Source organism: Bos mutus, chromosome 4 (assembly GCF_027580195.1).
Source record: "Bos mutus isolate GX-2022 chromosome 4, NWIPB_WYAK_1.1, whole genome shotgun sequence".
NCBI classification, from domain to species: Eukaryota; Metazoa; Chordata; class Mammalia; order Artiodactyla; family Bovidae; genus Bos; species Bos mutus.
The window spans coordinates 104,890,286-104,913,789 of NC_091620.1; the positions used below are offsets into that span (position 1 = coordinate 104,890,286).

Genomic DNA, 23,504 nt, shown 5'->3' on the forward strand with positions numbered 1-23,504 from the left:
ACACCCTCTCTTGTCTTCCCATCCTCCTGATTTTTTCAAAGCAAACCCCCGACATCATACATGTAAATATTACGGTATATCTCCAAAACAGATTTTTCCAAAGCACAACTGAAATATCATTGTCACATTAAAAAAAAAAAAATCAGTGCCTCTTCAGTATGATCAAATATCTATTCTGTACACATTTTACACATTTCCACTATCCTCTTGGAGAAGGAAATAGTAACCCACTCCAGTATTCTTGCCTGGAAAATCCCATGGACAGAGGAGCCTAGCGGGCTACAGTCCACTGGGTCACAAAGAGTCAGACACGACTGAGTGACTAAACCATCACTATCATCTTACAATTTTTAAAATTGTTTTCGAATGGTCATCTAAAGGAGGCCCGGGATGGCAGTTGGTTGATGTGACCTAATTTTGTTTACTCTCCAGGTGCTCTGCTTTCTTAATCTCGTGTTCTCTCTTCCTTTTGAAAGTCTTTATAACGTAATGATTGAAATCATGAACTCTGTTCAAATTGTGGCTCTGGGCAAGTCACTCTACCTCTGTGTACCTCAGTTGCCTCATCTATAAACGGGCCAAGGTTGTTGTTCCTTCCTGGGTTATTGCGGGGGGCAGTTAATGCACTCATGTTTCTAAAGCTTAGAGCTGGGCCCAGATGTAGAAAGCTTTGCAGAAGTGTGAGCATCCAAGGGGTTTGGAACCAGAGTGCGTGCCCAGGGTCATGTTGGAAGTCGTGGGGGAAGGTGGAGGAGGACTTGCTCCAGTGAAATTGTGAACAGTCTTTGGCACGAGTATCCCAGCTATGCAGAAGGCTCTTGTTGGTTTTCTTTTAACTTCTTCCTGGATTCTTGACTATTCTTCAATTATATGATGCTGATATACAGCAGAAATTTGAACAGGTAAGGTATTATTTAGTGAAAGCAACTTTCTATTGTCCTGTGATTTGCTGCTTTTTCTTCCTCTGCATTTATTAAGTTAGCTATTCTCTCCCAGAAGCCATTTTCACTTTCTATGGCATTATCTGGGCTCCTGCAACCTGTGATCTCCTAAGTAGAACCTTTCAGCACTTTATAAATATGTCATATACTTTTTATATTCCTTTGTTCCCCATCAGAACATACATCCCAGTCTTCAGAACAGTACAGTTTTATTCATTTAAGGAGCAGTAGTCATTTGACACTTGCTAATATGTAACAAATTATATTGGGAGTGGTAATTACAACTGCAGCTGGTTCCTAATTATACTGTAACCTTGATGCTTTAAAAAAAAAATTGAGACTGAGTTCAGCATATAATACTGAGAATAATATTCTGCATTAGGTAAATCCACCTAACCATGGGTGTTTATGTATCATAATGCCAAATCAAAAAGACTTTATTTTAAATTGCTTTCAGCTACAATGTTGTCCAGTAGCACCGTTCACAAGGATAGCTTAAAGTCCCCCTCTTTGATCGCCAAATTCTTGGCACATCCTCCAGGTATTAATAGTATAGTTAGTGTGAAATGACCTGGGCTCTAGGGTCATTATTGCTCTATAATTTGCTACCACTCATTTAAGACCAAGTGTCTTAAATGCCACAGCTTCCTTATCTGGAGACTGGGGATATTTTGTTTGTTTGTTTGTTTGAACTTTTTATTTTATATTGCTGCTACTGCTAAGTCACTTCAGTCGTGTCCGACTCTGTGCGACCCCATAGACGGCAGCCCACCAGGCTCCCCCGTCCCTGGCATTCTCCAGGCAAGAACACTGGAGTGGGTTGCCATTTCCTTCTCCAATGCATGAAAGTGAAAAGTGAAAGTGAAGTCGCTCAGTCATGTCTGACTCTTAGCGACCCCATGGACTGCAGCCTACTAGGCTTCTCCATCCATGGGATTTTCCAGGCAAGAGTGCTGGAGTGGGGTGCCATTGCCTTCTCGAATTCTATATTGAGGTATAGCCAATTAACAATGCTGTGATAGTTTCAGGTGGACAGCAAAGGGACTCAGCCATGCATATACATGTATCCTTTCTCCCCCAAGCTCCCGTCCCATCCAGGCTGCCACATGACATTGAGCAGAGCTCCATGTGCTGTACAATAGATCCTTGTTGGTTATCCACTTTAAATATACAGCTGTGTACATGTCCATCCCAAACTCCCTAACTGTCCCTTCCCCTAGACAACCATAAGTTTGTCTTCTAAGTCTGTGAGTGAAGACTGGGGCTATTAATGGTTCTTCACTTTAGATAGTTTTGGTGATATTTAAGTGAGATCAGGCATAAAGATCAGGCGTACAGCCTTTAGGACATGCCTAGCCTAGAGTTCAGGGCCCAGTAAAAGTTAGCTGGTGAGTGTTAATTGCTGTAATCCAGTGATAAACAACCCAGTCCAAGACTTTACCTCCACCACCCCTGACTCCAGCAGAGTTATGGTCTTAGTTCTGCCATCAATCTTAATTTGTGGTAACATGTATCATCACACACTTTGTACCAGCAACTTGCTGATAAATTTGTCATCACCCCCCTCCCCCTGCCCCTGGAGGGGTAGTTCAGTTCAGTTCTGTTCAGTTCAGTTGCTCAGTCCTGTCTGACTCTTTGTGATCCCATGAATTGCAGCACGCCAGGCCTCCTGTCTATCACCAACTCCCAGAGTTCACACAGAGTCATGTCCATTGAATCAGTGATGCCATCCAGCCATCTCATCCTCTGTCGTCCCCTTCTCTTCCTGCCCCCAATCCCTCCCAGCATCAGAGTCTTTTCCAATGAGTCAACTCTTCACATGAGGTGGTCAAAGTACTGGAGTTTCAGCTTCAGCATCATTCCTTCCAAAGAAATCCCAGGGCTAATCTCCTTCGGAATGGACTGGTTGGATCTCCTTGCAGTCCAAGGGACCCTCTCAAGAGTCTTCTCCAACACCACAGTTCAAAAGCATCAATTCTTCGGCGCTTAGCTTTCTTCACAGTCCAACTCTCACATCCATACATGACCACAGGAAAAACCATAGCCTTGACTAGATGGACCTTTGTTGGCAAAGTAATGTCTCTGCTTTTGAATATGCTATCTAGGTTGGTCATAACTTCCCTTCCAAGGAGTAAGTGTCTTTTAATTTCATGGCTGCAGTCACCATCTGCAGTGATTTTGGAGCCCAAAAAAATAAAGTCTGACATTGTTTCCACTGTTTCCCCATCTATTTCCCATGAAGTTATGGGAACAGATGCCATGATCTTCGTTTTCTGAATGTTGAGCTTTAAGCCAACTTTTTCACTCTCCACTTTCACTTTCATCAAGAGGCTTTTGAGTTCCTCTTCACTTTCTGCCATAAGGGTGGTGTCATCTGCATATCTGAGGCTATTGATATTTTTCCCAGCAGTCTTGATTCCAGCTTGTGTTTCTTCCAGCCCAGTGTTTCTCATGATGTACTCTGCATATAAGTTAAATAAGCAGGGTGATAATATACAGCCTTGATGAACTCCTTTTCCTATTTGGAACCAGTCTGTTGTTCCATGTCCAGTTCTAACTGTTGCTTCTTGACCTGCATACAAATTTCTCAAGAGGCAGATCAGGTGGTCTGGTATTCCCATCTCTTTCAGAATTTTCTAGTTTTATTGTGATCCACACAGTCAAAGGCTTTGGCATAGTCAATAAAGCAGAAATAGATGTTTTTCTGGAACTCTCTTGCTTTTTCTATGATCCAGTGGATGTTGGCAATTTGATCTCTGGTTCCTCTGCCTTTTCTAAAACCAGCTTGAACATCAGGAAGTTCACGGTTCACATATTGCTGAAGCCTGGCTTGGAGAATTTGGAGCATTACTTTACTAGCGTGTGAGATGAGTGCAATTGTGCGGTAGTTTGAGCATTCTTTGGCATTGCCTTTCTTTGGGATTGGAATGAAAACTGACCTTTTCCAGTCCTGTGGCCACTGCTGAGTTTTCCAAATTTGCTGGCGTATTGAGTGCGGCACTTTCATAGCATCATCTTTCAGGATTTGAAATAGCTCAATTGGAATTCCATCACCTCCACTAGCTTTGTTCGTAGTGATGCTTTCTAAGGCCCACTTGACTTCACATTCCAGGATGTCTGGCTCTAGGTGAGTGATCACACCATCGTGATTATCTGGGTCGTGAAGATCTTTTTTGTACAGTTCTTCTGTGTATTCTTGCCATCTCTTCTTAATATCTTCTGCTTCTGTTAGGTCCATACCATTTCTGTCCTTTATCAAGCCCATCTTTGCATGAAATGTTCCCTTGGTATCCCTAATATTCTTGAAGAGATCTCTAATCTTTCCCATTCTGTTGTTTTCCTCTATTTCTTTGCATTGATCACTGAGGAAGGCTTTCTTATCTCTTTTTGCTATTCTTTGAAACTCTGCATTCAGATGTTTATATCTTTCCTTTTCTCCTTTGCTTTTTGCTTCTCTTCTTTTTACAGCTATTTGTAAGGCCTCCCCAGACAGCCATTTTGCTTTTTTCCATTTCTTTCCCATGGGGATGGTCTTGATCCCTGTCTCCTGTACAATGTCAGAACCCTTAGCATGTTAATAATCATAATTGTTTTAAATTCCTAGTCTGATAATGTCAACATTCCTGCCATATCTGTCTCTTTAGATCGTGCTGTTTGGCCTTTTGGTATTTTTTGTGATTTTTTTTCTTGATATTCAGGTGTGATGTACTGGATAAAAGGGATGGCTGTAACTGGTCCTTTGGTATTGTGAGGGTAGGGTCTAGAGGCAGAAGAAATGTTCTGTAGGCCTGTGACCAGGTCCCAGTTCAGTGGAGAGCCCACGGCCCTGGACAGTGTACTTCACAAGTGTTTCTCCGTTCCTCTTCCCCTCAGGTGGGAGAGGATGGTTGAAGGTGGCTGGTGTTGGGTATTGCCTTTCCTCTGGTTAACTGGCTCCGGTAATACTCCCGCAGGTTAGGTGCCTATGAAATAATTTCTTCTGAAGCAGAGCTGGGGCTCTTGTGCATTTCAGCTTGGTTCCTTTTCCTTTCCTCCTATTGAAAGTGCCAGGTAGTCTTTTCTCTGGTAGTCACTGAGAGCCAAGTTGAGCTCCAGGAGGTAAAACTCACAAAAGTGTGGAGAATCCATGATGTCTAGGTCCACCTAGAGTTTTGCAAGGTCTTTTCTTGTCCACACTGAGCCTCCAGCAGTTGTCCATCTGCAGCTCAGAGTTAACCCACTCTCAACACTGGTTCCTGCAGAGGTTTCAGTGGATGGGTTTCAGCTCTGATAAGTTGTGATTTTCTGGTTCTGCCTTTCTGTCTCCATTTTGGGGGGCAGTGGTTTGGGAGTAGTTGATTTTTCAGCATTTAGTCTTTTTACTTATTTTTATGACGGACTGACCATTTCTAAGCCCCTTGCATGCTGGACTGGAAACCAGACGTGTCCCCATCATCTTTTGATTACCTTTCCTATATTGGAGGAAATCCCCACATTACAAGGTCTGCCTGCCAGAACATGAGTCAGAATTCAGTTCCCATCTTTCCCTGCAGCCAGGGCACAAGCATGTGATCTGGCTTTGCCGAGTGGACACTCAATGTGGGTTTGATTTGGAAGAGGGCAGGCAGCTCAAGGGGTAAAGAATCAGCCTGTCAGTGCGGGAGACATGGGTTCGATTCCTGGGTCAGGAACGTGCTCTGGAGGAGGAAATGGCTACCCATCCAGTATTCTTGCCTGGAAAATCCCATGGATAGAGGGGCCTAGAAAGCTATAGTGCTTGGGGTCACAGAGAGTCTGATATGACTAAACACATACAAATACACACAGAGCAGCTTGTGTGTGAAGCTGCCATTTCGGCTGACCTAACAGGCAGCCTAGGCAACCTGCTTTTGTTGTGGGTTCTGAGCTGGGTTTCTCACCTCAGATCCTAGGATAGTTTGAAGCATCATTGGTGGCCCCCTTAGCCTCAAGCTGATTGATTCTCCAGGCTTCCTAACAAGACTGTGATCATCCAATAGAATTTTAATTTTCTCCTTAGCCTTTCATCTTTTGTTGCTTATTTCTAAGTTGAATACACGTTGGACCTACTTCCTCATCTTCCATTCTTATTTGGGATTAGAAATAGATGGCTGTGTTTTTGGCTTATATTTGTTAACAGTAGCCGTTAATCACTACCAGCCTTATGTATCACTCTGTAATTCACAGAGCACTTTTTCTTCATCCTAGTTAATCCTTAAGATAACTTTATGAAATAGATAAGTAAATTTTGTCATTTTGCCCTACTTTTTTTTTTTGACAGGGAAGTAGGATTTATTGGTAGGCACGAGTTGGTTTTTTTTGACAGGGAAGTAGGATTTATTGGTAGGCATGAGTTGGTTTTTTTTACAGGGAAGTAGGATTTATTGGTAGGCACGAGTAAGGAGGGAACAGTACCAATGCTCTCATGAGTGCAGGTTCACCGTTTGTTCAGAGGGCCACGGTTCGGGATCTGTCTGAGCCCACAGCCATCCAGGATGAGCCGCCTTTCTGCCACTATGCTTTCAAATTCATCTGCATTAAATTTAGTAAATCCCCGCTTCTTGGAGGTGTGGATCTTCTGGTGGCCAGGGAACTTGAACTTGGTCCTGCAGATGGCCCCAGTCACAGGCTCCTTGTTCTGCACCTTGGTGCAGATGGACATTAAGACTTGGCCAGTGTGGACCCTGGGGCTTTCCAAAGAAACCAGGCATACACGTCTGGAGCCTACACTGGGGACAGCATGCCAGCTGTGAGTGTGCACTGGAAAGGGTTTTCTCCAGTGTTGCTTAGGGCAGCCTCTGCAGGCAACAGGCTGTGCCTCCAGGGTCGCTTAGGGCAGCCTCTGCAGGCAGCAGGCTGTGTGCACTGCTGAGGAGGCTGCTATTTGCAGCCACTGTACACGGGGCTGGTCTGGGGAAAAGAACATAGTCGACTTGATGGGCTGCAAAGCACTTTGCCCTTTTTATAGATGAGGAAACTAAAACTTGGAGATGCTAACTGACTTGTCCAAGATCACCAAGTTAGCAACATACTGAAACCCCAAACCTGGTGATGTTTGCTTATGACACGATGAGCAAGCAATGCTTTCTCCATAAGGAGTTGAAAATATAAAGAGATGAATGTCTGCTTCAGAGGAGACTTATACTGTCTCTTGTCAAATTTTTAGTCTTGGGAACATTTACTGGAATGTTAGCTTTAGCTTAATAATAATAAAATCTAAAATTAGAGTGTTTAAAGTTATTTTGGCATAACAGCACCCACAGCTAAAACACTGCCATTCATTTTTTAATTGCTGTACTCTGCTTCTTCATACAGAAATTTAATGGTGATGGCTTTATCATTGTCTAATGTTTGTCTACAACCCATTTCATAAACTACTGAATCCTTCTGATAAAATATTTCCTCATCCCTGAAATAACCCACTTGCATAGTTACCCAGTGGGTTAACATTTGTGGTGTCTGCTGCTTTATAAGTCAACTGTTGAGTGACTTGAACATTTGAGGGTTGACTACACAGAAAGGTTGTGGTTTGAATACTGCTTAACATGATATCTTGTTTGTATATTGATTCCAGTAACTTTTTATAGTTACTACTCTTCATTTATTAGACCATAGGGGAACCGTAGGGCGAGGAATGAGTGATTCAGTGAAGTCAATGAAAACTTATTTTTCTTAAACGTGATGAGACACTTCATTTTTATCCCCCTTGAGTGAATGGTGACTGTGGTTTTGGGGAATTTCAGGCTTTCTTTTACAGCTACTGATTGTATCAGTCAAGGTCCACTTGCAGAGAACAGAATCCACTCTAGCTGGTTTAAGCAGAGGGAAATTTATTACAGGGTGTTAAATGGCGTATGGAATTTGTTGGAAAGGTGAAGAAAGGAACTTCAGGTTGAGTTCTTAGGAGTGACTTGCAGAGCCTCACTGCAGAGCAGGCCACCAGGGGAGCATTTGCCTTTCGTGCAGTCATGAGACTGCCCACCAAACCGGGAGTGTTTCAGAACCATGCTGCCGCTGCACGGCAGGAGGAAAACCAGACACTTTGATCTGCCACAGGAAGATCAGCCAATTCCAAGGATGATGCTTGCTGGCAGAAACAGCAAAGACACAGCCCCTACCTTCCAAATCTTGGCTTTCCAAAACTTTGCCTCCCATATCTCACTTAGCTTCATCTGATTGACAGCACCTAGGCCGCATAGCTGCAAGGGATTCTGGGAAATGTAGTTTAACCTTCCAGTCTCTGCAGTATAGGAAGATATGTGGGAAGAAAGGGTAGCCCCAGCTTCTGAGTTATTAGGTCACACCCAGTAGTGCTTTCCATGAGATTCAGGACCACCCACTACGGGTTTTTCCCACCTCTCCGTTTTCTGCTTGTCAGTGCACGCAAACAAGCATGCATGTGCTTACACACACACAGTAGCTTTCGATGAGCTGCCTCTCTGTTTTCACTTCATATCTAAAGTAAACAATTACTTCATGACAGTAGAATTTTCAGTGTAAGTCTGAGCTTGTCTTGTCTTTCAGACCTTTCAGGTTTGGGAGGGTGATGGAAGAACTGTTGCTGAGTGAGGTAGCAAGCTAAACGAGGTCCTGCGTTTTAACCCAGGGGTTCTCAGCCTGGTCCGTCACCATCTCGTGGTGAAGCTTTAAAGATACGCATTCCAGAGATTCTAATTTAGTTGGACTTTGCCGTCTACTTTGATCAGCCTGGGGTTTGATAAAACCCCAAAGCCCTGGGGCAATGCAAACATACAGCCAGGGCAGTGGATCTCAAGTCCAGTCAGACAGGATTTTACATTAATTACAGCTGTGGTTCTTACACTTTGAAATGAAGTGAAGTTGCTCAGTCGTGTCTGACTCTTTACGATCCCATGAACTGTAGTCTACCAGGCTTCTCTGTCCATGGGGTTTTCCAGGCAAGAGTACTGGAGTGGGTTGCCATTTCCTTCTCCAGGGGATCTTCCTGACCCAGGGTCGAACCCAGCTCTCCTGCATTGCAGGCAGACACTTTACCCTCTGAACCTACAGGCATCAAAATCACCTGGAGGACTTGTTAAACCATAGATTGCTTGATCCCGCCCCCAGAGTTTCTGACTTGGTAGATTTGGGGCAGAGTGTGAGAATTTGCAGTTCCGTTGGCCTAACAGGAGCTACCTGTTTTCCTTGTAAAGATTTGATTTCTACTCACCTGGAAGTTTTCTTTAAGAACGTGTTCAGAGCTCTTAGTTTCTGAACTTTACTGGAGCAGGGGACACGGAAGAGTAAGGTGACTACGAGGAGATCGTGGTCTTAATGGCTTGAGCTTCCCAGTGTAAGAAGAGAGCTTTTCTGCATGTTTTCTTCTTCAAATGAATATCCCTGACTTTTTTGTAGGTTATGTTTGTTCCCTCTCAACACCCCTGGTTAGACCCAGCAACTATTTTAAGTGCACAGTTCCGTACCCCTGCAGTGTGTTAAAGCAATGAGCCCTCAGCTGAGTCTTGATTCCTGAGTAAGAAAGCCAGTTTAAATAACGCTCCTACATGGAGAAAAATCTTTTCTGGTGTCTTCCTCTGTTTGGCTGCTGTAACTCATATTAAAATGAAAGTGAATTTATTTGTCCTCAAAAATAGCTTTCTGGGTTTCCTTGCCATGCGTCCCACTGCCTGCTTTTTAAAACCAGTCCTTCAAGTTATATTATTATTGGCTGTTTTTTTTTTTTTTTTTTGTATTTGGAATGTACCTACCCAGTATATGTGTTTTGCAAATGCTATTGATAGCCTATTTAAACTGTTTTTTATAATGTTTGACTTGTCAAAAGTGTTACATATTCAGTGATCCTCAAATTTTGCCCTGTGGAACATACTTTGGGGGAATTGACCTGAAATTTCTATACTGTCATTAACAAAGATAAAGGTCTCCCAGTTTATGGAAAAAAAGATAATGCATGTTTCCATTTTTACCGCCCCCCTCACCTGCTTTCTTCTTTAACCTCCACTTGGTGTGAATGTTATGTGCTTGTGTATGAAATTATTAAGTAGCAAATGGTGATATTTCATAGTCGTCTGCCAAGAATCCTTTTTCTTCTTGGTGATTTACTCCGTAACAATGTTTAAAAATTACTTTATTTAGAACTTTTGATATAAAAACTTTGTTTTAATGGTGGCATCTATTCTTATAAATGCAAATTCAGAACAGTAATGATAAAGCAAATCAGGCAACTAGGTAGTAAGAATAATAGCTGTAAATGCTGCTGCTGCTAAGTCGCTTCAGTCGTGTCCAACTCTGTGCAACCCCATTGATGGCAGCCCACCAGGCTCCTCTGTCCCTGGGATTCTCCAGGCAAGAACACTGGAGTGGGTTGCCATTTCCTTCTCCAATGCATGCTAAGTCGCGTCAGTCATGTCCGACTCTGTGCTACCCCATGGACAGCAGCCCATCAGGCTCCTCTGTCCAGGGAATTCTCTAGGCAAGAATACTGGAGTGGGTTGCCATTTCCTTCTCCAATGCATGCTAAGTTGCGTCAGTCATGTCCGACTCTGTGCTACCCCATGGACAGCAGCCCATCAGGCTCCTCTGTCCAGGGAATTCTCTAGGCAAGAATACTGGAGTGGGTTGCCATTTCCTTCTCCCAATAGCTGTAAATATTTACATGCTATTCATATTTGAGAAATATATACTTGTATATAAAACAATGAAAATTAGCCTTTGGAGAAAAACCTAAAGTTTGAGAATCTTCTAAAGCCTGATGAACTAAGGCTTGTCAGATGATGCAGTGTGAGCTTGCCTGAACAGCTGTTCTGAGTTGGCTTAAAACCGGAGGGTCACACAGCTAGTGAGTTGAGAGCTCAGGTCTGCCGCCCACAATCAAGGGCAGTCTGATACTGGAGCATGTTCTTAATCAAAGCACTGGATGGATACACTACAAGGTGGTGCTACTAGGAGAAACTGGGAGACTCTTGATTTTTAGGTGTGTGCTATTTTATATTAGGGGTCACATAAACTATGGTCAATTTAAAGCTGCTTACGATGTGACTCAGTGAGACGACCAGCACAGTAAGGGGATGGAAGGTTTGGAACTTGACCTCCGCTCAGAAAACACTTAGAAATGTCAGCAAAAATTGTTGCTAAATCTGACTTTCAGGGAAATAAGTAACCCTTTCTGAGTCTTGGTTTCCCCTTCTGTCAAATGAGAGCAATAATATGCTCTGTCTGAGCCTGAGGTCTGCCATGATGATCCAGTGACGTCATAGTCCTGCTCTGAAAACTTTTAAGTGTTCTGTACACATTAGGTGACATGGCTTAGAGGCATTGGGCCGCCATATGGATGGGTTTCTCCCGTGCCCTCCACCCGGGGAGAGTTACAGACTGAAAGCTTTCTTTCTGTCACAGAGGTGTAGTCCTGGCGGTGAGCGATGACTGTGCATTCTGGGATCCGTAAGAAGAATGCTGTGGGAGTCAGGGCGGGGGACGTTCACTCTGAAATAGCATTGCCCAGGGAAGGCTTTATGAAGTGTGTGTGGCAGAGTGAATTAATTTGATTTTAAAGGATGTGTTATTCAGATGGAGGAAGAATAGTTCACTTTGTGGAAACTTACCTTTGCTTTTAAAAGGAAACCCAGTTACGTGCTGAGGGTCACCATATGCCTTTTAAAAAATTGTTACTTACGGTCTTGAGACGTAGAACTTGGAGGGAGTGTCTTTTCTCTTGAAGAAGAGGATGGAAACTTCTCGTGCTGTCCCATCTCCAATAGTGTTTGTCCTCCCCACCTTTCTCAGAATATAGACCCCAGTGGAGGGGATCTTGTGAGACTCTCAGCAGCACCATCATCCGTCTTAGGTTGGCTTTGCAGTCGACTTTTATATATTTTTTCTCTTTAATTGAATAGTAGAGAACACTCAGTGACTGAGGATTTTAAAAAGATGACAAATTCTTATGGCTAAAAATAGCATTGGTGGTTACAAGTACTCAGCTGAAGTTAGGAGTTATCAGTCTTGGTTTGGGAAACAAGGTGACCAACTAGCTGGTTTCAGGAAATCTACCTCTCCTATTCCAACAATTAGTTAATAAAATTATTCCTGACAGTGGCGGGCCAAGGAGCTCAGGCAGTTACATATTTCAAGACAGAGAACCCATTGTCCAAAGATCTCAGGAGAGCCTTTGCAAACACACGAAGGGATTTAGAACAATTTGCATAAATCTCCCCATGGATGGCGACATGGCTCCAGTATTGGGGTGGTTCCAGGAACCCCTCCTTGGCTGTATCATGGGGTGATGCTGTGCTTGGGGAGAGTTCAGTCTCATGACGGTTTCTGCCAGCAGGATTGGGTGATGGGACGCTGAATAAGCCCACTGTTTGGTTCCACATAAGGACTCTTTTGTGTTGGCCTGGGGCAGCCATGTTCAAGTTTGTCTTCTCTTTCCCCGGTGATGTTTTTGGACTTTGTGGGCTGGAGAATTAAGCACAACACCTATTCTGAGCTAATCTGTCAAACTTTGCTCTTGAAAGGTAACCATAGCCCCTTGTATTCCAGAACGTGGTAAATAATAATCATACATTTGGAGACTTATGGTTTCTTTCTTTTTTTTTTTTTGTTGAAACACAGTTGATTTACAATATTAGTTTCAGGTGTACAACATTGTTCAATATTTTTATGGATTATATTCCATCTAAAGTTATTAGAAAACAATGGTGGTTGTATTTCCCAATGCTGTACAAATGGAGACTTCTGGATTTTTTTATAAAGTTGGGGAAAGGAGGATACTGCTGGACATGACCAGATTGCTGGGTGTTCATGCCTGTCCATTGCGGAGCCATGGGAATTAATTGCCTTCTGTCTGTGACTATTATTTGCCTTGTTCACTAACCTCTCTAACAACTACCTTTTCTTGCATACTTAACAAGTTGTACTTTAATATTTAATATTCCCCTGTGAAAGAGTTTGGGTCACTCTGGATTGCAGTTTAAAATGCCAGGTGGTTGCAAGTCTGTTTTAACTTTTCTTTTTTTTTGTTCATTTTGGAAAAAAATGATATATATTAAACACTGCATATTAGGATCTTTTGTTTCTTGTATGGAATGTTATCATTCTAGAAGCCTCATAAGACTGATTTAAAATCCACAGAGTAGTTTAAGCACTGGGTAAATTTAGAGCTTTAAGTGCAGAAATGAAATTCACTGATTTCTAACCTGGAGTTTATTTTCTTTCAGTCTGTGAGCTTGATTTCTCAGCTTTGTTCTAATAATATAAACATTTTTATGTTTATTTATAGGTGGCTTTAACCAAGAGAGCAGATCCAGCTGAACTTAAAACAATATTTTTGAAGGTCAGTATAAAGGAATCTGTTTTGTTTCTTATTTGTGTTCTACAACTTTTAAAGATTATTTTCAAGCAGCTCTCTATTTCGTTGTTACATTTTTAAAAACATCCCCAGAAGTACCTTTACTTACTGCTACTGCTAAGTCACTTCAGTTGTGTCTGACTCTGTGTGACCCCATAGACGGCAGCCTACCAGGCTCCCCCGTCCCTGGGATTCTCCAGGCAAGAACACTGGAGTGGGTTGCCATTTCCTTCTCCAATGCATGAAAGTGAAAAGTGAAAGTGAAGTCGCTCAGTCGTGTCCGACTCTTAGCGACCCCATGGACTGTAGCCTACCAGGCTCCTCCATCCATGGGAATTTCCAGGCAAGAGATTTACTTAAGACTTGTAAAAGAGATCCTGTACAATTTTATATCTGTCTTTTAGAATGTGTCACATACTTGGAGGCGACTGTCTGTGATGGCTGCATGGTTTACACTTCACTTTGTTGTCTCACGTGATGTTCGGCACCGAAAAGGAGTTGTTGGGGAGTTTAGTCTCACAACCCATTTACCTTTCCAAGGTTGTCCTGTGCAGCAGATGATACTAAAGCTTTCTGTCCTAAGAAGTTTAAAGCTCTTTGTAAACACCTTTCATCATCCTTCATTCATCTAGAATGGACTGCCCTGGGCTCTCCTGAGCAGAACATTGCTGTTGTTACCATCATCATATCATTTAACTTCAGCCATGGTGCCCTGGAGGAGGCCTCAGTACGAGTAACAGTAGATACTACATCATACTATACAAGTTTATTTCCTTCGTTTCTTATATTGTCACTTACTTTGTGATATTGAGCACTGAGTGACTAATACTCTAATAATAAAGTCTGCCTCAGGTCCCAAACACTGAACCACTTTTAAGGTTATTTAACTGGCAATAAAAGTACTCAAAAGAAAAAGGCCATTTTTGTAAAGATAATTTTAAAAAGTACATATGTAGGCCTTCTCTAAACATGGGGAGAAGGTAGGTGTGCTGTATTTAAAGAGAACTCGAGGCTTCAAGTGAGAAACTTGTTCTGCTGCTGTGTGTATATGGCTTAGGAAGTTATTAATTCTCCTAGCATCACTTTCCGTATCAAAATGGGTTACTGTTAAAAATTGAGGAGTCAGGGAATTTGAATACTGATAGGATTATTTGATATTAAGTAATTATTCATTGATTTTTAGGCTAGGTAATAGTATTCTGAATATGGAAACTATAAAGAGTTTTTCAGAGATGTACACTGAAGTATTTACAGGTGAGATTATGATATCTGAGATTTGCTTTTAAATAACCCAGTTTTGGTGGTGTAGGAAAAATAGGCAGTATGATAATTTTTGCAATTGGAAAACGGAATATTGGATTTACTACACTGTTCACTCTACTTTGTGTATATTTGCACATTTACATAATGTTATAAAAACTTGTGAAGATTCCATGAAAAAAACTTACTTGAAAGTGCTGTGTATTAGATATGCATCTGATATGCATTAAATATTGATTCAGTAAATGCTTGAAATTAAGTTATTCACAGAGACAAAGACTCCAAGAGAAAATGGGTAAAAAACAGGAGAAAAAAGAATCAATTTGTAAAGTAGACTGGGTTGTATACTAGAAGGCAGAGTTCTATATAAAGCTTGTGTTTTGCCCAGAAACGGTAAATATGGTATAGAGACGCTAAGCTGGAAAAGGATTCTGGGAAATGAAAGTCCAGAAAACAGAAATGCATTTGTTTCTCACCTGATGTCTGTTGCTGCGCACGTCGGGCCCCCCATGATGGGGCTGAGGTGTATATAAAGGAGCCATAGATGTTTTTGGGCTGTGTATTTATAAGGTTTTTGTTGTAAAACTCTAATGATGTAATTCTGGAAGACCACTTGCAGAAGAGCCCGCGAGTGGGCTGCTAAAGCGCCTAGAGAGAAGGAAGAAGCTCATAACATTGAGTCGGCAGAGTCACGATCATTGTCGGAACTCAGAACCTGTGACTTCTGTTTTCTAAGCCAACAGTAGCTGTGGGCATCGGGGAATGGGAACAACTTAGAGGGTCTCAGCAGATGGTGCTCCTTGGATCCTTATTGGTCTTCTTGATGTGATTCAGTGGAAAGGCTCCAGGTAGAACCTGCGACCACAGTTTGAGGCCATGTGGTAGCGGATGAGGCTGGGTTAAGAGCCTACCAATGGAAGGAGGTATCTTTTCTAGTGGCTGCATCACAGTCGCAGGGGAGTTTTACTGGAGGCAAGTGGGATTGGCCAGGGAAACCCAGGGGAGGGCAGGAGTCCCTGCAGAGTTCTGGAGAGCGGCCTGTGGGGCTTCTGTGTCAGTGGGCCTGAAGGCTGGGGTGGAATCTTTGGGACCAGAAAGGAAGTGCTGTCCTCCCTTGGTGTGGCTAGGACTACATGGCTTTTGAGTGAGAATTCCAGATGACTTAGAGTCCAATGGGATGATGTGGGGGGAACTGTCCCTGAAGAAAAGAAGTGATCAGCAGTTTCTAGAAGGGATTGTGGATCTGGCAGAGGTCCGGGTGATCTCATCAGGCTTGGGTAGTGTGGTACCAATGCAAATCCACCTTGGCTCAGCACGCTGAGGATCTCTTGTTTACTCTCTACCGCAGACGGTGCTGTGGGGGAAGAATAGGGAGCGAGGCGCCTTTGGGGGCTGTGCCAGGCACGTCTCCAGTGAGCCTGGGCTTTCTATTTTTTTTTTTTTTTTTGCTTAAGTAAATTGTGGTTCATTTATTTATTTATTTTTAAAATGTTTATTTTGTATTAGCGTATAGTTGATTGAGGGGCTTCCCTGGTGGCTCAGCTGTAAAAAATCTGCTTGCAATGCAGGAGATGCAGGTTCAATTCCTGGGTGAGGAAGATCTGGCTACCCACTCCAGTATTCGTGCCTGGAGAATCCCTTGGACAGAGGAGTCGGAAAGCTACAGTCCACGGGGTCACGAAGAGTCGGACTTAGCGTGCATAGTTGATTGACGATGAATAACTGAATCACTTTGCTGTATACCTGGACCTGTTAGTTCTAAGAGTGGATTAGCAGCAAGCACTCTGTAAACCTGACTGTTTGCTGATTTTTTTCTGACATTTTCCTGACTTTTCTTCTTTATAAATATCTCAACCTCTCTGCTACACTAGTTAGGCGATTCTCCTGTAGTTTAGGGGAGGTGGAGGGAAGCTTCATTGTTCTTTTGAGACCAGATGTGCTGGTAATGGGGAAGTTGACAGCTGTGGCGAGCAGAGAGACCTAATGGAACTGAAACAGATAAGGAAAGAGGGGTCCTGGAGGACTAAAATGAGCCCTATTCTGGCTTATTTTATGTTTGTTTGTTTGTTTGTTTGTTTTTAAAAAGAGTTAAAATCAGTTCTTTTTTTGAAGTTGCTTACTGTTAGATGTTGGGGTTATAAAGATGAATTAATCATGGCTCCTGCCCTTAACTATCTCACTGTGTGTGTTTGAGTGTTTAAGAAAAAAATCCACAATATGGTTGATATATATTATATAGTACATAATATGGTTGATACGCATTGTATAGTATTAATTAGCAAGAAGATGATGTGGGGCTAATTACATCTTCCTAGAGAGGGTCATTACAGTTGCTGGGCAGTGGTGATATTTGAGCTGCTGTTTATCAGATGGAGAAGGTGGAGGAGGATTGTGGAGCAAAGAAAGACAAAGGAAATAATAGTGCAAGCAAAAGCAAAGAACTCCAGGCGTGGAGGTGGCCTGGCACAGAGAAGCTTGGGAAATGGTACTAGAATGGTGGGCAGAGTGGAACTTGGCATAAAACATCTCCAGCCTAAGGCGTTTGAATTTTTTTATGCAGGCTGTTTTAGTGACATGTGGCGGTTAATGTTTTGTCTGGATGTAGAAGTTGAAGTCTAGGTGTAGTCAGCTTTGTTTCCAACCTAAGTGTTGGGAATCTAAGTTTTTTTCTCTGCCTGACGCTTTCCGTGCTGTTTCATGTTAATAAACAGGTGTGTATTTGAGTGCTTACAGTTTAAATGAAATGCCATGGAACTCTGCAGTGAGTGAGATGTGTAAAAAGGTATAATCAACATCCATGTCTTATTTAGAGATGTTCAGGTTTTATACAGGGGACAAAATTTATAGGCATGCAGAAGGTAAAAAAAAAGTATCTAAGTCAGCACAGTCAAGGGTCACTTGTGTGGTTAAAGCAGACGCCACAGGAAATGGAAGAGGGAACAGTCCCTGTGGTGGGGAGAGGTCAGAGAAGGCTCCTTGGAGTGGGAACTTGAGGAGCCCCACGGATGCGTGGGAGCCGGGGGGGTGGAGCGGAGGCACCCAGCGGGGCAGCGGAGGCTTCTGGGAACCAGGACCACACTGGAGGGACCACATTGGGAGCAAACCTCCCCCGGATTGAAGGATTTTTGCTCATTCTTCAAATGTTTACTTAATTCAGCTCTGTGCGAAGGAGTCTGCCAAGTTTTACAGGGTGTGGGTGACAAAATTAGAAAGATGATTGGGAGTTTGGCATTTCTGCTAAACAGTAGGAAGCCATTGAAGGTTTTCTGAGTTCTCCAGTGACCTGGAGGATGGGTCTGAGATTGGATTGGTGCAGCAAGGCCATGGGTTAGGCAGCTGTGGGTATCATCCTGGTGTGCAACCCTAATAACTTGGTTAGGGTTCTGGTAGCAGCAGGAATGGAGAATGGGCAAGTTAACACATTTTGAAGGACTGTTTGATTGAAAATGCCTGATCTTGGGTAACGGATGATCATGTTGTTCAGTCACTCAGTTGTGTCTGACTCTCTGACGCCATGGACTGCAGCACGCCAGGCTTCCCTGTCCTTCACCATCTCCTGGAGCTTGCTCAAACTCATGTCCATTGAGTCAGTGATGCCATCCAACCATCTCATCCTCTGTTGTCCCCTTCTCTTTTCTGCCTTCAACATTTCCCAGCATCAGGGTCTTTTCTGATGAAGTCGGCTCTTCACATCAGGTGGCCAAAATATTGGAGCTTCAGCGTCAGTCCTTCTAATGAATATTCACAGTGGATTGATTGATCGTGAACAGGGAGTAAATATGACCACTGGATATATAGGCTGGGGGCATGGAAGTACCAGTATTAAGAATGCAGAAATTGAGGAGACAGCCATTAGCTCAAGTGAGAGTGAAGGAGGTGATAGTTACTGTTTAGAAGTATACAGCTGGACGCAACTAAATGCCTTACTATAGTGTAAGATGTGGAGGACGGGAAGACCAGACAAGGGAAGCGGGTCATATTACAGATGGGGATAGTAATATGTAGTGAACAGCATTTGGAGTTTTATAATTATAGTTCATCAACAAAAGCATAATATATATTTTTAGAAGATTTTGTAGGGAAAATTGGCAAAATAATTTCCTCTTTGAAAACCTTTTTTCTTATGACACAATAGTTCATATTTTTTGAAAATTAAAAAAAAGATGTGTATAAAGAACTGAAACTTGTGATCCATATATATTTAAATCTATCCATATATATACATGTATCAATTTAAATCTATTTATATATGCATATGTCTGTTTTCCTGTTTCTCTGCCTCTGTGTATGAGTAGAATTTTTTTCCTTAACAGGAGGAAAAATACTATTTGGTATTCATTTTTTCCCTCACCTAATACATTATGAATACCTTTTCCTATAATTGAAAGCATTTCTGCTTTTTTTTATTGCTATGATACTCTTGTATATGGCTGTTTTACCGTAATTTATCTAGCCACTCTCTATTATTGGATGTTTTGTTGTCTTCTCTGCTTTGCTATCTAACAACACTGAAATTAATAGCCCTGAAACTACATTTTTGCATATAGCTAGCATTTTCTTAGATAAATTTATAAAAGTGGAATTGTTGAAGAGTGGATTTACAACATTTCAAGGCTTTTGATTCTTGGCAGACTGCCTCTCAAGAAGGTTGCATCAATACACATTTTTGTTGGGAGTATGGAAGTTTACATTTTTCCACATTGTGAAGTCAACTCAGATTATTAAAGAAAACTGAGCAGCAACAATAAAAAGCCTTTCTGACAACTCCTTGAAAAATTGTATCTTGTTTTAAATTTGTGTTTTTTATCATTAGCAATGTATTTGTTGACTATTCATGATACCTAATGACGTTTAAGCCTTTTCATTAAAATTTACAAATATACAGAAAATAGAGTAGTAAATACCCACATAACCACCACCTAATTTAAGTTTTTGTCACATTAGTTTCACATATAATATTTACTGATGTATTTCAGTGTAAGTTAGCTATCCTCATATAGCTCCTAATAATTTTAAGATTCCCTATTGAGAAATGGCCATAATACATGTTAGTAAATATTATATGTGGCCATAATATATATCACTGTGCACTTAATGAAATTAATGGTAGTTCCTTAATAACATACAATATTTGATCCCTTTTCAAATTCTTAAGTATAATACTTTATTCCACCCGTGTAACAGGGAAGCAGGGGAAGAATGGTCAAACACAGTGATCAGGTGTGCAAAGCATTTCTCAGTGGCTGGAGCACACTCAAGAAGAATTTGCCCTTCAGCCTCCGGACATGAATGGTTTATGGCAAAAATGAGTGACTGGTGATTATGGTTCTGGTGTGTTCACAGTTGATGGACTATTTTGTTCCACCAGTAGTGGGCAGGCCAGTTAGGCCCCCTGGCTTCTGAGGATCGTGTTGTGACACATTGCTTTCCTTTGCCACCGTATTCATTGGGTGTGGAGGTATGTCACGCTGGTGACATTTGGTTTATTAGTCAGGGTTCTTGAGAGAAACAGAACCAGTAGGAGAGAGCTCCATCTCTAGGTACGTGTCTAGTGAGGTTTATTATGAGGAATTGGCTCACACCATCCATCTTGGAGGCCGAGAAGTCCTAGGATGGTACTGTCTACAGGCTGGAGACCCAGGAAAAGCTGTGTTGTAATTCAGTCCAAGTCTGAAGTCCTGAGAACAGGGTGGCTGATGGTGTAAATCTCGGTCTGAGGGCCAGAGAAGGAAGAAGATAGGACCCAGCTTATGCAATGGGGCAGGGAAAAAAGGGATGAATTCTTTCCTCCATCTTTTGTTCCGTTCTCAATGGGTTGGGTGAAGCCCACCCATACTGGGGAGGGAAGTCCAGTTTACTGAGTCCATAGATTCAAATGCAGTCTCATCAGAAACACCCTCACAAACACACCCAGAAATGGTGCTTCATCTGGGCACCTGGTGGCCAGTCAAGTTGATGCATGAAGTTAACCATCATAGTTAGTATTTTACTAGGTTATGCAAGGAATCCTAAAAGCCTTCCCATTTCATAAGTATATGCCGGGGTGCAGCCCCGGTGGATCCAGGGAATTCAAAGCGGGGACGGCGTCGGCGAGGATCAGGAAACAATTGCTTAATTAAACGTTAATTAAGGATATAAAGAGTAATAGCATGAGGATAGCTCAGTGAGGAAATTCAGTGGAGAAAAGAGGCTGAAATAAGGATAGCTCAGTGAGGAAATTCAGTGGAGAAAAGAGGCTGAATAATTCAGCCAGAAGGTAAGAGAAAGAACGACATGGTGAGACCAAGTTTCGGGTGAACAAGGCCCGCACTTTATTTTCCAAAGTAGTTTTTATACCTTAAGTTATGCATAGAGGATAATGGGGGAAGGGGTAGAGTCATGCAATAAGCCAGGCTTTCTTCCTGCAAACTTATCATATGCAAAAGTTTAGGTGATTTGCATCATCTTCTGGCCTGGAGGCCTTTTTCTCTAAAGGTGATTATTCTAAAGTCAGGCGCCAGCCTCCAAAAAGCATTAGATAAAGTTGCATTCCTACAGAGCAAAGGTGTGGTGGGCTATAACAAGAAAAAGAATTAACTCAAGGGTCCCAGGTTACAAACATTAAAGCTACTACTTACACCAATTATATTAATCAATACACTGCCAGGGACACAGCAGGTAAGGGATATGGAGACTTAGCAGCAAACATTGGCCCAACAAGTGAAAATCCCTTCACCAATACAATTTCTAATCAATCTTTTAACCGCTCAAAGGAATCTGTGTTTAGACAGTTTAGAACATCTCACGTCTCTCACAGTTTGGAGGCTCTGAGCAATCACATGTGGCCAGAAAAACCTATTCAGGCAGGCTAGAGGACTTCCAAGGGAGTTTGTAGGTTGAAACACTGTCACACCCAGGAATTATTAACTGGAGCTGTAAGCTAACTCTTTTTCCAGAGAGAGGTAGTGGGGGACAGCCCCCCTTAAAGTCAGAGGTGTAGGTGAAAGCACAAAGCAGAAAGTAGGCAGACTCTGGTTTTGGGGGTAGATTGCTCGAGAATTTCCAGGGAGACTCCTGAGGCTTGATCCCGCCTTTGCGTATGCCAAGCCTCCTTCCTCATGACCTTTGCCAGGGGCGGAGCTCGCTCCCTGAAAGTATATATGTTTAATCATATTGAACTTCCAAAAATGTAAAGGAGAGAAGCTTCAGGTCATTTATCAAATCTATTACTGAAGAAGGATTAAATAACATTTTAAAGGTGTGGTAGCTGCAAGTCCACTCTGTCCATCAGTCTAAGGAAGAACCTTTGACATCTTTAATCAAAGTAGACTACCCAAGCTTTGGTGATGCACTGTTTTTTAAAACTGAGGAAAACTATGTTTCTTGTGTCCATATTAACATGTCCTTGTATTGAAGAGATGTTTTATCACCTCTGAAAAAACAAGGCAGATAAAAGACCTGAGATTTTTTATTTGTAAACTATATTGAGGAATAAATCAAATGCATCAATCAGAAATGTACAACTCCATGCATGTTCATAAAGTGAATCCATCCATGTAACCAGCATCCTTCAGTTCAGTCGCTCATTCGTGTCCGACTCTTTGCGACCCCATGAATCGCAGCACGCCAGGCCTCCCTGTCCATCACCAGGAGCCCTCTGACGCCCTTTCTAGTTGATACCCACCCCTCCCGAGGGAACTAGTCATCTGACTTCTGTCACCATGTGTTAGCTTTGCCTGGTTTTCTACTTTATATAAAATGAGTAATACACTATGTTCTCCTTTTTCTTTTTTTTACAATGTGTATTCTTGTGTCTAGCTTCTTTTACCGTTGCCTTATTGGTAAGATTCATCTGTGTTGTCACGTGTAGTCGGTGTTAGTTGATCCCACTGTGTGACTATGCCACAATTCACTGAAACATTCTGTTGTGGACATTTGAGTTATTTTCCATTTTTTTTGCTATCCACAATAATGCTGCTGGGGGTGGGGCAGCTTAGAGCTGCGGCACAGCCCCCTCTGGCCCCAATCCCATCCAGCCTCTAACAAGGTGCACACGTTGGGGAGAAAGTGAAACCTGCACAGAAATGCAGCCCTAGACCCTCAGGCCTTGGCCACGCCCCAGACCAAGGCAGAGAGTGCTGTCATACCCAAGAGAGACCCAGCTCCCACCCCCAAGAGGGCAGTGACGCCCCTGAGCGGAGGACACGCCCCGCTTGCACCTGGCTGGACTCCAGCCCCACCTCCTCCCAGGGCAGTAGCTGCCAGCACACCCTGGGGAAGACACAACTCATGCTCATGCTCGCTTTAGATGTTTCTCCTGCCAGAGCTGCTGGGAATGCTCCAAGGACACACTTTCAAGGGCAGGAGAGGTAAATTTTCACCTAGTTTCATAAAGACAGAGAATGTTAAACAAAACGAGAAGACAGGAATATATTTCCAATGAAAGAATAAGGAAAAAAAAACACAAAACCCTGGGAAAAAACCATAATGAAACACAGATAAGTAATTTACCTGATAAAAGAGTTCAAAGCATTAGTAATAATCCTAATTGAACTGGGGAAAGAATAGATGAACACAATGAGGATTTTTGTTAAGAGCTAGATAATATTAGAAAAGTGCTGGCAGCACTGAAGAATACAATAACTGAGAAGAAAAAATACATGGATATTAACAAGAGATTGGGTGATAAAGAATACGTAAGTGATCTAGAAGATCGAGTAATGCAAATTGCCCAGTAAGAACTACACCCCCCCACCACGCAAAAAAAAAAAATTCTAAAAATTGAGGATAGTTAAAGGGACTTATGGGACAACACCACAGGTACTAACATTTGCATGATAGTGGTCCCAGAAAAGAAAGGTGGAGCTAGCGGTGAAGAACCCACCTGACAATGCAGGGTACGTAAGAGACGTGGGTTCAATCCCTGGGGTGGGAAGTTCCCCTGGAGGAGGGATGGCACCCCACTCTGGTATTCTTACCTGGAGCCTCCCATGGACAGAGGAGCC

General features: G+C 42.5%; 1 protein-coding gene and 1 non-coding gene across 3 annotated transcripts in view; one reads left to right on the forward strand and one right to left on the reverse strand.

Moving 5' to 3' along the window:
• The window catches only part of SLC25A13 (solute carrier family 25 member 13), a 231,539-nt gene that overhangs the window by 15,567 nt on the left and 192,468 nt on the right, over positions 1–23,504 (forward strand). For both annotated transcript variants that reach the window (XM_070369817.1, XM_070369818.1), the window contains exon 2: positions 13,192–13,245. In XM_070369817.1, coding sequence (XP_070225918.1) covers positions 13,192–13,245 — 54 coding nt within the window. The remainder of the gene's footprint in view (positions 1–13,191; positions 13,246–23,504) is intronic.
• Positions 6,751–6,885, reverse strand: LOC138987664 (small nucleolar RNA SNORA70). The gene has a single exon (XR_011464048.1). It is a non-coding gene; the product is annotated as a small nucleolar RNA SNORA70 (small nucleolar RNA).